At 43.7% G+C, this 16327-nt stretch overlaps 1 protein-coding gene across 3 annotated transcripts in view; it reads left to right on the top strand.

The window, feature by feature from the left end:
* trrap (transformation/transcription domain-associated protein) overlaps nt 1-16327 on the top strand; it is a 59853-nt gene that overhangs the window by 5468 nt on the left and 38058 nt on the right. For 2 of the 3 annotated variants that reach the window (XM_086016770.1, XM_086016771.1), the window contains exons 12-37: nt 391-529; nt 631-709; nt 1170-1404; nt 1500-1836; nt 1922-2019; nt 2168-2362; nt 2443-2634; nt 2710-2875; nt 2982-3238; nt 3330-3530; nt 4324-4475; nt 6320-6519; nt 6639-6856; nt 7455-7652; nt 7728-7988; nt 8064-8225; nt 8588-8684; nt 9162-9283; nt 10291-10461; nt 10819-10887; nt 11767-11787; nt 12280-12399; nt 12690-12809; nt 13054-13218; nt 13295-13476; nt 13990-14188. In XM_086016770.1, coding sequence (XP_085872896.1) covers nt 391-529; nt 631-709; nt 1170-1404; nt 1500-1836; nt 1922-2019; nt 2168-2362; nt 2443-2634; nt 2710-2875; nt 2982-3238; nt 3330-3530; nt 4324-4475; nt 6320-6519; nt 6639-6856; nt 7455-7652; nt 7728-7988; nt 8064-8225; nt 8588-8684; nt 9162-9283; nt 10291-10461; nt 10819-10887; nt 11767-11787; nt 12280-12399; nt 12690-12809; nt 13054-13218; nt 13295-13476; nt 13990-14188 — 4356 coding nt within the window. The remainder of the gene's footprint in view (nt 1-390; nt 530-630; nt 710-1169; nt 1405-1499; nt 1837-1921; nt 2020-2167; nt 2363-2442; nt 2635-2709; nt 2876-2981; nt 3239-3329; nt 3531-4323; nt 4476-6319; nt 6520-6638; nt 6857-7454; nt 7653-7727; nt 7989-8063; nt 8226-8587; nt 8685-9161; nt 9284-10290; nt 10462-10818; nt 10888-11766; nt 11788-12279; nt 12400-12689; nt 12810-13053; nt 13219-13294; nt 13477-13989; nt 14189-16327) is intronic. The other variant, XM_086016773.1, reaches the window with a different exon arrangement.

Below are 16327 nucleotides of genomic sequence, written 5' to 3'. Positions count from 1 at the left end.
ACATTTGTCTTTATATTTTTTTTACATATAAACGTTTTCTTGTTTTGTATCAAAAAATAAATGATCGTTTGAATAATCGTGATTTCAATTGTTACCAAAATAATCATGATTAATATTGTTTTTCATAATCGGCCAGCTCTATTGTAAAATACAAACAATAAGATGTACATGTGTGAAAGAAATGTCTCTGATTTCAGCCTCTCAAACGCGAATACTTTCGGCCTTGCCACGTTCTCCATGAAAGCAAACAAACGAACCTGATGCAAAACAAGACATTCATGAATATTAACTGGTGTAAATTGTGTCAACAAGTTGAGGCTGTTATTTCCACAAGAAAGCTCGACTGGTTCAAAGTGTGCTCTGTGCGTGCGTGTGTGTCCACCCACCCAGGAGCTGGTTGGAAAGTATTCCCAGCAGATGGTGAAGGGCATGCTCCAGCTGCTCACCAACTGCCCATCGGAAACGGCTCACCTCCGCAAGGAGCTGCTCATTGCGGCCAAACACATTCTCACAACTGAGCTACGCAACCGTATGTGCCCACGCAAACACGCAACGCGATCATTATGCCGGGACGTCACTTGGCGAAAGTTGAACATGCTTCGGGGCTAAAATGTTTGTTTTATTTGGCAGAGTTTATACCCTGCATGGATAAACTTTTTGATGAATCCATCCTCATTGGCTCTGGATACACTGCCCGGGAGACTCTTCGGTAAGTCGCCTGTGTGCGCATCTATCACCATCATCCGCTTGTTTAGGGGACGCTTGCTCTGACAGCTCCGAGTCCTTTGCATGTTAATGAGGCACATCTTTCGGGGGCCGACCACATCTGAGATCCGTCTGTCAAATTGTCATGTACGCCCAACAGCTCCTGAGGGCCGATTTCCAGTGGGGCGATTTGCAAATGTCTTTGACCTGCCACGCCACCCTCGCCACTTCAGTGATATAACTGTCATTTCAAATTAGTAGTGCGGAGGAGCTGTTGAGACCTGACGGGAATATCATTGTCACTCACTCGCTCGGCTTCTCGACAGAGGCCATTTTCATACTTACTTACCATAACGGTCTTTACCTTTCAGAACAGCTCATGTTGTTACTTTGTCTCTTGTCGCTTTCAGTTTATGCCATGCCTCCTAAACTCCAATAATAATTCTCCTTTCATCTGTTTTCAGACCTTTGGCTTACAGCACACTTGCAGACCTCGTTCACCACGTTCGCCAGAATCTGCCCCTGACCGATTTATCCTTAGCCGTGCAGCTCTTTGCCAAGAACATCGATGACGAATCACTTCCGAGCAATATTCAGACGATGTCTTGCAAGCTTTTGCTCAACCTGGTGGACTGCATTCGCTCCAAGTCAGAGCAAGAGAATGGCAATGGCCGGGACATCCTCATGAGAATGCTGGAGGTAGCCGGCACAAAGCCAAGCTCATCAGTCACTTTTAATGCTTAGAAATGTTGAATGCCGTTTCTGTCTTTTTTTTTTTTTCCCCCAACTATCAGGTGTTTGTGCTGAAATTCCACACCATAGCACGCTACCAGCTTGTCTCCATCTTCAAGAAGTGCAAACCTCAGTCGGAAATGGGCGTGGTGGAGCCAGGGGTCCTACCTGGAGTGCCGGCCACACCCACTCCTTCTATTACGCCTGCCATCCCGCCTCCTGCTCCTCCCACGCCCGTCAGCAGCGCACCTCAGCCTCCCGCAACCGCCTTCGACCGACAGGGCGAGAAGGAGGACAAGCAGACCTTTCAAGTGTCAGACTGCCGCAGTTTAGTCAAGACTCTGGTGTGCGGAGTGAAAACCATCACATGGGGCATCACCTCATGCAAGGCCCCTGGAGGTAAGGCTACGAAAATCACTCTTGGACGACCATAGTGAATTGTTGAATGTGTGGGGATCTACAGTATTTTGTTTTTCTCAAACAGAGGCTCAGTTCATACCAAACAAGCAGCTCCAGCCAAAGGAAACACAGATCTACATAAAGTTGGTCAAGTATGCCATGCAGGCTTTGGACATCTATCAGGTACCACAAGTGACCTGTTAGATTTGGCATTCGTTTCTGTGCAGTCTTCTCAGTCAGAGGAGAAAATAGGGTGATAAATGAAAAATCAGATTAAAATCGGTGCAGTTGGTGTACAGCTCTGCAGGCTATCGTGTTTTTATGTATCCAGGTTCAGGTTGCCAATAACCAGCAAGCGTACATTAGGGTGGCCAACTGCCAGGCGGTACGCATGAAGGAGGAGAAGGAAGTTCTGGAGCACTTTGCAGGGGTCTTCACGATGATGAACCCCCTTACTTTCAAGGAGATCTTTCAAACTACTGTTCCGTACATGGTGGAGAGGATTTCCAAGAACTATGCACTCCAGGTACACACATCAACTCTAGAAAAAAAAAAAAGATTGTATTTGATTTTTTTCTTTCTTTAATTTCTTATGCTCTTCCTCAGATTGTGGCAAACTCATTCCTAGCCAACTTGTCCACATCGGCTCTGTTCGCCACCATCTTAGTGGAGTACCTTCTTGAAAGACTGCCAGAGATGGGCTCGAATGTCGAGCTCTCTAATCTCTACCTCAAGCTCTTTAAACTGGTGTTTGGATCGGTGTCGCTTTTTGCAGCGGAGAATGAACAGATGCTCAAAGTGGGTGACCGCACCTGGGTTATTCTGTTTTCAATTTGTTACGCACGGGTATTAAAGCGGTTGATGTTTCCTTAGCCACACCTCCACAAGATAGTAAACAGCTCAATGGAACTGGCCCAGTCAGCCAAGGAGCCTTACAACTACTTCCTGTTCCTGCGGGCACTCTTCCGCTCCATTGGTGGAGGAAGCCATGACCTTCTCTATCAAGAGTTCCTTCCTCTTCTACCCAATCTGCTACAAGGTACAACTCAGAATCACAATTTTCTGATGTGTCGGTGGGTAGTCATCTCCTTGTCCACATAAGCTCCATTTCCCCGTTTTCCCGTGTCTACTTTTCATGCCATTAGGTCTGAACATGCTGCAGAGTGGCCTTCACAAGCAGCACATGAAGGACCTCTTTGTGGAGTTGTGCCTGACGGTGCCGGTGCGCCTAAGCTCTTTGCTGCCATACTTGCCCATGTTAATGGATCCACTGGTGTCGGCCCTCAATGGCTCGCAGACTCTAGTGAGCCAAGGCCTTCGCACCTTGGAGCTTTGTGTGGACAACCTACAGCCGGATTTCCTCTATGACCATATCCAGCCTGTCAGGGCCGAGCTCATGCAGGTGCGGATTTTTACAGACTGGCGCATTCATACCAAGCTGCTCGGTGAGGTTTTCCCACTCCGATATTCTCTCTGTTTGTTTGCGCTGCAAGGCTTTGTGGCGGACCCTTCGCAACCCGGCTGAGACCATCTCCCACGTAGCCTACCGGGTCTTAGGAAAGTTTGGTGGCAGCAACAGGAAGATGCTTAAGGAGTCGCAGAGGCTGCACTATGTGGTGACTGAGGTTCAAGGGCCCAGCATCAAGGCCGAGTTCACCGACTGCAAAGCCTCGATACAGCTCCCGATGGAGAAGGTTAGACCACGCTGCCATGACTGCAGAGAGCAGTGTTTTTATTTAGATATGCTTGTGCAGTTTTGTGTGTGTGCTACTGGTAATTTAATTCATCTCCGCTTTGCTTCAGACCAAGTCCGTAATCATCAATCTAGTGTGGTTCACTATAGCGGGATTATTTGCTCTTTGTAATGGCGGCTTCTCTCTCTGGCCATCTTCACGCTGCAATTTCTACTCGCACAACTTGGACATAAAACACAAGTGATAATAGACATTGTACAGTTTCTATTGCAATTAGATTAAACAAAGCGATCAAATAACTTCGAATGAATTAATGGCTTCAAGGTAAAGTGATTTGTAGCTGAACGGATATTCCTAAAATGCTTTTTTTTTTGGAATGTCTTGATTTAATTGCCACTGATGACTGTCGTTTTTGCAGAATTTTGACGAGAGAGCTTGTCACTGTCGCTCTCGACGAAATATTCATGGTCAGGTCTATTATTCAATTACGCAGTGTCCTGATTTGCATGGGCTATTCTTGTTCTTTGAGCTCCTCCTTTTTGTTCAAAGTGGCATATATTCATTAATTCACTCCCTTTTTAAGTAGCCAAGCCGTATTGTAGAGCTCACAATTGGCTTTGCTTGGCCAGATTATGCTGTGCTACTTGGTGTAAATTTATCAGAATTATTTATGTGAAGGTGCAATTTAATTTCCATATTCATAAATTGGGGGAATTGACAATTTATTGCTTTTCAGTAATGTTTAAAAAAAAAAAAAAAAATCTTAAGAACAGTGTGCTGTATCCCATTCTAGGCTATAGAGACAGCCCTCGATTGTCTGAAGAGTGCCAACACAGAGCCGTACTACAGACGACAGGCGTGGGAAGTCATTAAGTGTTTCCTGGTGGCCATGACCAGTTTGGACGATAACAAACACGCTCTGTACCAGCTTCTTTCTCATCCCAAGTAAGCCAAAATCAATTTGTAAGACGGTAGGCAACACTGGATTCAAGACGGCAAATGTAGTGTATGGCTGATGACTGAGTATCTACACAGACATATACTGTTTAATGAGCGAAGTATGTGATGCAAATATGAGCCTCTGTTCATGGGTTGGTTCTGTTTTAGCCGTCTTCGAGACTCCCTCGGTTGCACAGGTCCCCACCACACACCGTCTCATCAATTCTGTGAAAGTCAGGTGTTGCAAATCACATTCGAGTACACCCTGACACTATGGCAGGCTTCACTTTGAGACCGAAAACTATACCATGAGCCCACAGACAGCAAGGGAGGAGACGTGTGCTTGTGGGATGGGTTCGTCACATTACCATCATTGATTCCGGGCAGGGGCTAATTGACTTTCTTCTGTCTGTTTATGCTACATCCTGGCCCTTTCACTCTCCTTTCATTACGCACACACTCATGCTCATGCAGAAAGACAAGTGTGTCTGCGTGCACAGCTCTGCCGGGGTAATGAAGTGTGTCAGTTATGATCAGGGGGGCTGCGACTCCTGCCGCCACTGTCAGACATCTTGATTTGTCCTCCCTCATGAAAGATTCTTTTTTTTTTTTTTTTTTTTTCTTCTTCTCCCGTCGTTGATGCTTTCCTGGCTCTTTCGCTCCGCGATTGGATGACTTTAAATATGGCCTTTGTGCGTACAATTACATTGGCGCGGCAGCCCAGCGAATGACAAAAGGCCAATTGATCGGACATTCCGACAGCCTCCACCCTGCCCACCACGACACTCGCCTTCGTCTGCTTTCGTCACGCTCATGTTTCTTCACATGCTCCCCTCTCCACCCAACCCCTTCCCCCAATAGCAGCCTTTGAAATAGCAATAATTAGATGAGGCGATCCATCAGGTCTACCCACGGTGTGTGGCATTATAAAACACAAGCTCAAGCATGGAGAAAACAGCTGCTCAATAACACGGCCGCCCAGTTGCCTTCAGCTATTGTAAATAACAAATACCAACAGGGACAACAACACTGCTGCAGAAGAGCAACAAAATAAGGAAGAGATTGCAAATCAAAACCTTTTTGTTTAAGATGTAGTTATTAACATTGCAGTCGATACGTTTTTCTTAAGCGAAGCTGCAAAAATGCTACTTTACTGCAAAATGTTTTATTGCGATAATAATCATGTATTTAAGAACATCTTACAATATCATATTAAGCTCAGGAAGTGGAGATACAAACTGGGAATCTGCTGATAAGAAAAGGTAGCAAAAGTACAAGTGCAGATAAAAACACTCAGGTAAATGCAGAAGTACTGATTCAACTCTAAAAATACAAACTCTGAAATGTACACAGTAAATATGATTTTAGGATTTGTCACAATTCTACAATATCCATTTTGTTAACTTGGCATAATAAGAAAACAAAGTTCAAGAATATGCATTTGCCACAAATTATTCTTGTTGCCGACAACATCCCCAAATATCTCTTTAAGTAAGGCCATGGATGGGGAACATTTTGCTTCTCCCGAATCTGTTGCATCATCATTGTCAATAACAATTCTGGTTCACATTCCTTCACATTATCACTGTTCCTTTTTTTCTGCTTTATAAAATGACAAAATCTCTTCCGCAGTTGAGTTTGCCTCTTTTTCTGTCTTACTTATATTGTCCGCTGAGGTTAAAAAAATTAACAAAGTTTGGACCAAGTAAGGAGTAAAAATTACATGTTAGGGTAAATTAAAAATGTGATGGTGCACAAATACTCCAGTACAGTAACAAAGTATTTGTACTTGATTACTTCTCAGCACTGCCTAGAACACATTCTCATCTTAATGTTTTTATTTCCTCTAGTTTTACCGAGAAGTGGATCCCCAATGTTATTATATCTCATCGCTACAAGGCACAGGACACGCCTGCCCGCAGAACTTTTGAACAGGCCTTGACTGGAGCATTCATGTCTGCCGTGATAAAGGACCTGCGGCCCAGTGCGCTACCTTTCGTAGCGAGCTTGATTCGCCACTACACCATGGTTGCTGTGGCTCAGCAGTGTGGTGAGACTCATGATCAAATATTGGCTTTTGCCCCAATTGCACAATAAAGCTATTACAATGTTGACTCAGCCATTTAGTATCATGATTTAAAGTGCATTTGTGGATTTCTGCTCCCGCAGGTCCATTCTTGCTGCCGTGCTACCAGCTTGGCAGTCAGCCAAGCACGGCCATGTTCCACAGTGAAGAGAACGGGTCAAAGGGCATGGATCCACTTGTTCTGATCGATGCCATAGCCATCTGCATGGCCTACGAAGAGAAGGAACTGTGTAAGATTGGAGAGGTGGCCCTGGCTGTCATCTTTGATGTGGCCAGCATCATCCTTGGCTCTAAGGAGAGGGTGAGGCACAGATGGGCTTCCATTTTTGCATGTGTTCAGAAAAACTACATAGAAACGATTTTTTACTTTACATCTAGGGGCCAGTCGATATTGTCTTTGCAATAAAATGTCAGATATTTTTTTAAGCACGATTTAATAAATTAACATTGAAAATGTTCAACAATTAAACAACACAATGGGTTTCGACAGGCAACCTCAGCTTTGGAAGCACATACTTCAGATTAAAAATGTTGCTGCTATTGTAATATTTATATGGGCTGCAAGTCATTGGCAATGTGCAGCGGAATTGACGTGATTGCCTTCCACTACATTTTTGAAAAATAGCTGATAGAGGGCGGGACAAGTCAAAATATAGTGACTTAATCGCTAATTTAGTACCACTCAGTGCCTTTTAAACTAGTTGCTCTCTATTCCCAGCCATGTTGTTTGTCTAAGCAGTTCACAACAACGGAAAAGTGCTTTGCACTACAGACGCCTGTAAAAAAAAAAAAAAAAATCAATTAAAAAGAAATCGTCCAGACAACTAAATCGTTCAGCCATAATTACATTTCTTCAGATAGATGATTTCTTCATGCTTGACTTGTATTTCCATCTGCAGGCGTGTCAGCTTCCCTTGTTCTCCTATATTGTGGAGCGTCTATGTGCCTGCTGCTATGAGCAGGCTTGGTACGCCAAGCTCGGTGGCGTGGTGTCCATCAAGTTTCTGATGGAAAGGTTGCCTCTCATCTGGGTTCTACAAAACCAGCTGACTTTTCTCAAGGCCCTGCTGTTTGTTATGATGGACCTCACAGGAGAGGTGATTTTTAAATGATATTTTGTAAGTAGTGTTGGCACCTGAATTGCGAAACACAATGAATTGGCCTTCACCCAGGTGTCAAATGGAGCTGTAGCCATGGCAAAGACAACCCTGGAGCAGTTGCTGGTTCGCTGCGCCACTCCACTGAAGGATGAAGAAAAAACGGAAGAGCTGCTGACTGCCCAAGACAAATCTTTCCACATGGTAACACATGACCTCGTTCGAGAGGTGACCTCCCCCAACTCCACTGTCAGAAAGCAGGCCATGCATTCCCTGCAGGTGCTGGCTCAGGTCACTGGCAAGAGTGTCACTGTCATCATGGAACCTCACAAAGAGGTAAAACGGCGGGATCGAGATGTTGAAACAAATCCTGGCTTAACTCGATTGTTTTTATATGAATCAATTGATCAGGTTTTGCAAGATATGGTTCCCCCCAAGAAACATCTTCTGCGCCACCAACCTGCAAATGCCCAGATTGGCCTAATGGAAGGCAACACCTTTTGTACCACCCTGCAGCCCCGCCTCTTCACTATGGACCTCAATGTCATGGAGCACAAGGTCTTTTATACAGAGGTATGCAATATGCATCGCTACATCTAGTATTGTTTTTATTTATACCTTTATATGAAATCACACTCCAGGCAGCCCTCAATTTACGAACGAGTTCCGTTCCTACACTGGCGATATAACCTGAAACTCGGCGTAGGGCTGGCAGATAAATTGATTGTATCGATTCATTCAAGTTTACACAAAGGAGAGAAAATTAATTTGAACATGGATTTTGTTTTTTAAAAAAATCAAATAGTTTAAACAAAACAAAAAAACACATGCTTTCTATTTTACGGCCAGCCCTACTAGTCCTAACCCTACTTCAACCCCACATTTGCACATTTCTCAAGCAGAGGAAGTCTGACCTTTTGCTGTTCCCTCTTCAGCTGCTGAACTTGTGCGAGGCGGATGATGCTGCGCTGATGAAGCTGCCATGTTACAAGAGCCTCCCCTCTCTGGTGCCGCTGCGCATTGCTGCTCTTAGTGAGTCATGTCACGTTAAAGGAGTTCCTTGTTGGCGTTGAACCGCTTAGTCGTCTAGGCTACTCTCCGTCCACGTTTGAAGTCACAGAATCAATTAGCCGGCCAATTTACGAAGAACTTTTGACTTGCCCGTCTGCTGCCATCGCCGGGACAGTGATGCTTTGTGGAGCAGCGAAATGTCCTGCCGACAAGGCAACACTACCATACAGCTGCGTTGAGTCCAAGAGTGCAAAAATTAGATGGTGGTCGATGAGGGTATCAGTTAGCATCTCTAGCTTCGGCTATTCCGTTTTTTGAAATTGTTAAAATATTCATACCTAACGAACCACCGGACTAGCTGTGAGAAATGATGGCACTGGCACTCAGTGAAGCCCATCTTCATCGGCTAAGTTTTACTTCCATGTCAAGCTACTCTCCCAACAATGTGCCATTTTTGCAAACGTATGAACCTATAGAATTTCTGTGCTGCCGCCTTAGATGCACTGGCGGCCTGCAACTACTTGCCGCAGTCCAGAGAGAAGATCATTGCCGCCCTGTTCAAGGCCCTCAACTCGACCAACAGTGAGCTTCAGGAAGCAGGAGAGGCATGCATGAGGAAGGTCAGTACAAAAAATATAATTTTTTTTCTCAGCCTCATTTGTCAGGATTGTCTGGTTTTGTTATTTTAGTCTCTCAACCTTATTGAATGTAAACCTCCTTTTAAATAAAAGCCTTGAGACCCTCACGCACAGTATTGCTCTAAACTGGAATTCAACACTGCCCTCGAGCTGTGAGGCGCGCTCATGTTTTTTAATGCATATAGTTTTAAGAAAGTCTGCTTCCTGCATCTCAATGGTTCATTTCGGCTTCTCCCGCATCTCATTGGCCGCCTCGCTCATGTCATTTTCAATTGCAGAGATCATTCATTAATCCATCTGAACTTTTCCATGCTTTATCAGACTGAGTGAACCAGCCAGGCCCCTATTTATCAAATGATCCATACCATGAAGACCCCAATCCATTCACCCTAGATGCTCTTTGTCCCCCTTCTCCTTCAATTTCCGTGCCCTTCATTTTCTTTCTTTTCCGACATCACTCTTTATCCTGTGATTTTCACCCCCCACCACCACTCTCTTTCATCTCTGCCCTGATAGCACTAATGAGCATTGCTGTGGCCCGATCAATACAGGATGGAGTGTTTGTTCTCTCCACTGAGAGGAAAATGAATGTGGCTTCCATGCATCTTTCTTTCGTGTGTGCTTGTTTGCAACTGGCCCGCCCCACATCTGAGTGACCTTTTGTCTCAACGGTTTTTGCAGTGTGTAGTTAAAAGTTGAGCATAATATCGAACTTATAAGGCGATGTCCAATAGTAAAGTGGAAGTCAAGCCAAACATATTTTTTTTAAAGCATATGCTCTATGCAAGCTCACTAGTCGAAACAAGACATTCTGATAAATATTGCGTTTGTGGAATAAGAGTTAATCCACTCGTTTTTAGCCATCTCCGGGGGTGGCCATTTTGTCACTTATGTCAACTGAAAATGACATGACAACTACTTAGGGCTCAGGTAACGACCAATCACGGCTGACCTGTTTCCTGAAGCTGAGCCTCTGTCTTTTTTTCTAGTTCCTGGAAGGCGCCACCATTGAGGTGGACCAGATCCACACTCACATGCGGCCCCTGCTTATGATGCTGGGTGACTACCGCAGCCTTACGCTGAACGTGGTCAACCGTCTGACCTCTGTCACGCGCCTCTTCCCGAACTCTTTCAATGACAAGTTCTGTGATCAAATGATGGTAAGAAATGCTTCCTTTTTCATGTTTGTTTTCAGACTCAACGGCTGTTTTTATTTGTGGCCAAAAACATGTTTTTTGACTTAATCCTTCAAAGGAAATTGTTGTGTATCTGTTTCTTACTACGCATTTTTATTCACTTTATTTATTGTTATTCTTATCTGTTAAACACCACTGTGTGCTGCTGTAGCACCTGAATTCCCCGTCTGGGGATCCTTAAAGGATTATCTTATCATTTTAGTGTGCCACAAAAGTATGGATTTATGTTTCGTTTCTATTTATTGAGCAAGACGGTGTGCGTCCGTGCATGTGTGCCTTTGTGCTCGCCTCCATTGTCTCAGTCTATTTGTGTCTCATCAGCAACACCTGCGGAAGTGGATGGAGGTGGTGGTAATAACGCACAAGGGAGGACAGCGCAGCGACGGAAGTGTGAGTATATCAAGATGAAGCCACGTCCACACTCGTTTTCAAGCTCAGAAAATTTCGGCACACGTGAAGCTTCAATACCACTGACACCTCAGTTGAGATTCAGTTTGAATCCAGCGCAGAAGCAGCAAGTCAATACAAATGTCAAATGATCTGTCTAAACCGAAAGGGAAATGGCACGAAGCTTAAGTCGCATGTAGTCAACACATCCTCTGCGTGGCCTCTTCCCAGATGGGTTGTGAGTGGCCATATTACAATCAATGATTAATTAGGCGCCAGGCTGGCGGTGGTAGGCACAGCGCTTGCGTCTCCTCATTATCTTCCTGACAGATAACCTTGTAAAGGCAAAGAAAAGGTGAGAGTGGAAAAAAAACAGTCGCCTCTCCTATAGAAGTAAAACCATTTCAACCTTTCATTTCATGAGAGTTACGACTTCCCCGTCTCGAAATGCTTTGCATAATGACATGCAAAGTAGCCCCTTTTTTCTTATTCTCAACCCGAGTCCGGTTGACAGTGAGGTGTGAAGTCGCAGTAAAGCCGGGGTCATGTGGTCAATTAGCCGAGCCTGATAACGTCAACAACAGAACGAAAGGGCTGTAGAAAGCGCCTGCCCAATTGACTTTTTGACTTGAGAGGATGAAATATCTCCATTTGCGACCTTTTATCGCCAAACGCGGTGGGTTCCGTTTGTGTGCTACAGTGGCGAAAAGTTGTTCTTGAGGTCGCAAGTAAAGGTTGTCGCTACCTTGCCCGTTCATTTCTCGATCATCTTGTCTCATCTGCTCACCTTCCATAATGGATCAAAGACAACACTCAGCCACACTCAAATGCACACACGCACTACTCTGTTGACTCTGATCACTGTCTCCCATTCTGGTACAGCCTGCATTGGAGGGCTTTGAGGTGAGATGTGACCTGGTATTGCGCCCTCTGTTGGTGACGTTTTGACGCTTACTTGAGCCAAATGTTGTGATAGTGATGCTAGTCAAGTTGCCCTTTGGTTTTGTGTTCATGTGTTTGTGATTGTCTGCAGACACTGTCATGTCAGCCCTTCTCACATCTTTTTGGAAGCCCCTAATTCCCTACTGACAACTTCACCCCCCAAGATGCCGACTACAGTTCTATTTCATCCCTAATAGTGGTTTTAAAGAATGAATACACTTTATGTCCTTAAAGTGTTTGTCTGCTGTGGCTTTGTAATTCAGTAACTCATCTGCGTGTCTTTCCTGTTGGGTATTTTACTAATTGACACAGAATGCATTTTTCATTTGACTAAAATTCATTTTTCACAGTGGCTTCTTTTCAGAAATAAATTCTGTCCTGCACTGGCATCTACCCGAGACTTTGATTTACTCCCCCCTGCCTTCTTTTGTCTTTCCCTCACTGTTTTTGCAGGAGATGAAGATCTGTTCTGCCATCATTAACCTTTTCCACCTGATCCCCGCCGCACCTCAGACTCTCGTCAAACCTCTGCTGGAGGTGGTCATGAAGACCGAGAGGGCAATGCTCATTGAAGTAAGACGCACCCAAAAACGGAATCTATTAGGACAGACGTTTTGGGAGTTTCTTAGTGCGATAATTACTCAGTCAGGGAAACTTGGTATTCTTTTTTTTTTTTTCATCCTCAGTTCTATGTTTGATGATGACGATTTGGATTCAAAAGATTTTAAATGTATGTGTATCTAAAATTGTTTATATTTCTATTTTAATTGATTCTTGTTTTGCTTATTTCTTGATTGTAATATTGCTTAAAAAAAAAAAATTTTTTTCTATTCCTTCTCATCCATGCTGTTTCCACCATCCAGGCCGGCAGTCCATTCAGGGAGCCTTTGATAAAGTTCCTGACCCGCCACCCTTCTCAGACAGTGGAGCTGTTCATGATGGAGGCGACTCTTAATGACCCCCAGTGGAGCCGCATGTTCATGGTCAGAACTTGGGCGCACTAAGCGGTTGTCCCTTTGCTGTGCTTTAAGACACTTTTGCTGTTACAGAAGCATTTGGCTTTTTAGCTCCCTCACTAATGGGTCATAATGAGGAAGCAGTCAGATTTTCCAATTCTTAGTATTCCAGACTGAAAAGGGCATCATTTTCTTATTTCCAGGTCTTTGAATGTTTGGGTTCAAATCTACTGTAGTTGTAGTTACACAACGTGTATCTGTCCGTATGCAGAGCTTTTTGAAACACAAAGATGCCAAGCCACTAAGAGACGTACTGGCCTCCAATCCCAACCGCTTTGTCACCTTGCTGGTTCCCGCTGGCACGGCCGCCACTGTCCGCCCTGGGTCTCCCTCCACCACCACAGCCAGACTCGACCTCCAGTTCCAAGCCATTAAGGTACGTGTGTTTCTATCACCGCCTTAAAAGTAACAAAACGCACGTCTAACCTTTTTCTTTCATCGTGTCTACATAGATCATCAGTATCATTGTGAAAAATGATGAAGGCTGGCTTGCAGGGCAGCATTCGCTGGTGAACCAGCTCCGGCGGGTGTGGGTCAGCGAGGCCTTTCAAGAGAGGCATCGTAAAGACAACATGGCTGCCACCAACTGGAAGGAGCCGAAGCTGCTGGCTTACTGCCTTCTTAGCTATTGCAAGTATGTATCTTGAATTTTCAATTCACTGCTCGGTTAGGACAGAGGTGGGCGATTTAATATATTATTTACAACAAAGCAGTCAAGTTACATACGGAAGTAAGTTAATTAGATAAGGCATAATAAGTAAGTTCATTTTAACCCATTCACTGCCAGACATTTTCAGACCCGCTTTTACCCTAAGGTTTGAAAAAAATATAAATAAGGTCCTGGGATTGAATGACTGGCCTGTGAAAAGACATAAATTCGTCTTTGGCAGTGAATAAGTTAACTAACCAATTTCAGGTGAAATAATTTCGAAATGAATCCAACAAATACAGGACTATGGGTATGTAAATGCTCGGTGGGCATAACTAAAGAAATGAGCAGGCCGTGTGTGGCCCGTACTTTGCCCACCCCTGTTGTTAGCGTGTAATGCCCGAGTCACATTGTTAGCCAAGAGGACTTGAACATTTTGACTCGAGACTTAACTACACTGGTGCGCTGAACTTCATGACCTCGTGTCCCATCCAAAAGGCGCAACTACTCTGAGATCGAGTTGCTGTTCCAGTTGCTGCGGGCCTTCACGGGTCGCTTCTTGTGCAACATGACCTTCCTGAAGGAGTACATGGAGGAGGAAATTCCCAGGAACTACTCCATCGTCCAGAAGCGCGCCCTGTTTTTCCGCTTTGTCGAGTTCAATGACCCGCATTTCAACGACGAGCTCAAAGCGAAGGTATGTTCATTTGTAGCCAGAGCAGAAAAGTCATTGATGGATGTAATCATGCTGGGAGCTGAACCTTCCTCTGTGCTTCTGACATTTGTCTCAAGCAGCAATCAGAATTGACATAGACGGTGGCTGTCAACTTCACTCTGCCGTATGTAGCGTCAAAGCCCCAGCACAAAAATTAAACAACAAAAATGACCCATTTGTTGTTCCATCCATCCATTTTCTAATTGCTTATCTTCCCCACAAGTAGGGATAGACCGATTATCGGCGCCGATATTCTGCATTTTGATGAATATCGGCATCTGCCTTTTTAAAATATCTGATTATAATAAATCATTTTAAAACTTTGTTGGAATCAAAACAAAGATACATGAAAGTTAAATTTTCTGTCATTTTGAAATATTGGAGAACTTCATTTACTGTCAAAACTATATGGAGCTATTTTTTTAAAGTGTTTTCATTTCACTTTTTAAGACATGCTGACGATCCTGGGTGCTCCATGAACTTTTTGTTAGAATTTGGCAACAAAGATGTGTATTGTCAAAAATTTATAGTAGTTATAATAATACCCCATAAAATATCTATATTATGCAAATCAAAAATTGTTCAATAAAGATATGCAGGTCAGTTCTGAAAACCATTAATAATGAAATGCAACACAGGTGGCGAATGCACATTTTCCAGAGGAAAAAAAGTGTGACTAATAATTTGGTTTGGCGAAGGCTTGAAACATGTTTGTAACTGTTCTCTCCAGCCTCGCAGTGAATAATGCATCAGAAATTACAAGGCATGAATTATTAGTTTGCCACCTCAGTTGGCTTGCTTTGTTCTAGCCACGCACAGTGTGAGCATTGGGGACCTGGTTTTGTCTTTTTTGCGTGAGAAGTTCTTTGGCGGAGTCACAAAGGACATGTTTTTTTGTTTTTTTTAATTCTGCTTTCAGACACTTTGAGGCACCAGAGATGAATACCTGTGTACTCTTTACCTGACATGTCACTGCAAGCATTACACTCATTCACACATACACACACACAGTTTGAGCAGCTGTAACAGCCACCGATGCTGGCAGAGAGTAGGTACAGCTTTGCTCTAAAGTAAAAAAACAGGTCAGTGGGGAAGGTTTGCCCTGGCACGCTGAAGCCAAATGACTGTTTGACAAACATAGATCTGTACATATACTTAGACCACACATGGATAATTGCACTCAGACTCCCTATCCGGTGATAATGCTTGCTGCTCCCTTCAACCCTCTTATTTGATTAGTTTTGCCTCGGACTTTGCAAAGCTAGCAATTCTTCCATCATAACTGGTCCTCCCAGTGGAGTTCTGCTGTCGTTATTAGCTCTAGATAGAAAATTACGTCAAAAAAACTGCTTAATCTTTTTACACCAAGTGTTGGAGAAAGATGGGATAAAGAAGAATTTTCTATGGAAAACGGGGGGGGGGCTTTTGGTGTCGCATCACCTGCATCATTCATCTGCATGAATGTTTGTCTTGGAGACATACAGGAAACGGAAGCTTGTGATGCACAGAACGAACTCTTGCTGCTCCTCTTATAGTTAATTTGATTTTCTACGCAAGGCCACAGAGACATGTTTTTAATTCCCAAATTTGGGGTCTATAACTCAAGCAGACATGCAAACAAAGGCGAGCAGGAGCTTGATGAAGCACATTGTTTCACAGTACGCTGCTGTGTGGTTTTGCAGTGCAAGCGTTGTTTGACTAGAATTCAACGGTGATCACCGTGTCTCGCCATTTTGTGCTATAATTACATATGTATCGCTGCACTTCCTCTTTACTAGAAATTTGTTTTCATATTTGAACAATAACGCTGCAACAAAATAATTGGCACTGATATTTTATTACTACCTGGCATATTTTTTCCAGAGTACCGGTATTATTTACAATGAACGCCCCACTCCCGGATTTTTTTTTTTCTTTCTGTTTTCGGATCACTACGATCAGTATTTCAGTATTAAAAACATAAATATTAATGAAAATGTAGTAAAAAATCAATATGTATATAAAATGATCTTGAGTGATCTTTCGGATAGAGCACTTTTACCCCCGATTTACTATTCTTGTATATTGTTCGTTGCTGACAAACCTTTACTCCACACTTGAGCCCGTTTATCAGTCGTTTAT

This window comes from Filicampus tigris, chromosome 19, assembly GCF_054856515.1.
Source record: "Filicampus tigris isolate MCC_2025a chromosome 19, RoL_Ftig_1.0, whole genome shotgun sequence".
In the NCBI taxonomy this organism is placed as follows: Eukaryota; Metazoa; Chordata; class Actinopteri; order Syngnathiformes; family Syngnathidae; genus Filicampus; species Filicampus tigris.
Note: the sequence above shows the minus strand (reverse complement) of the source record. Positions and strands in the feature narration are given on the sequence as shown.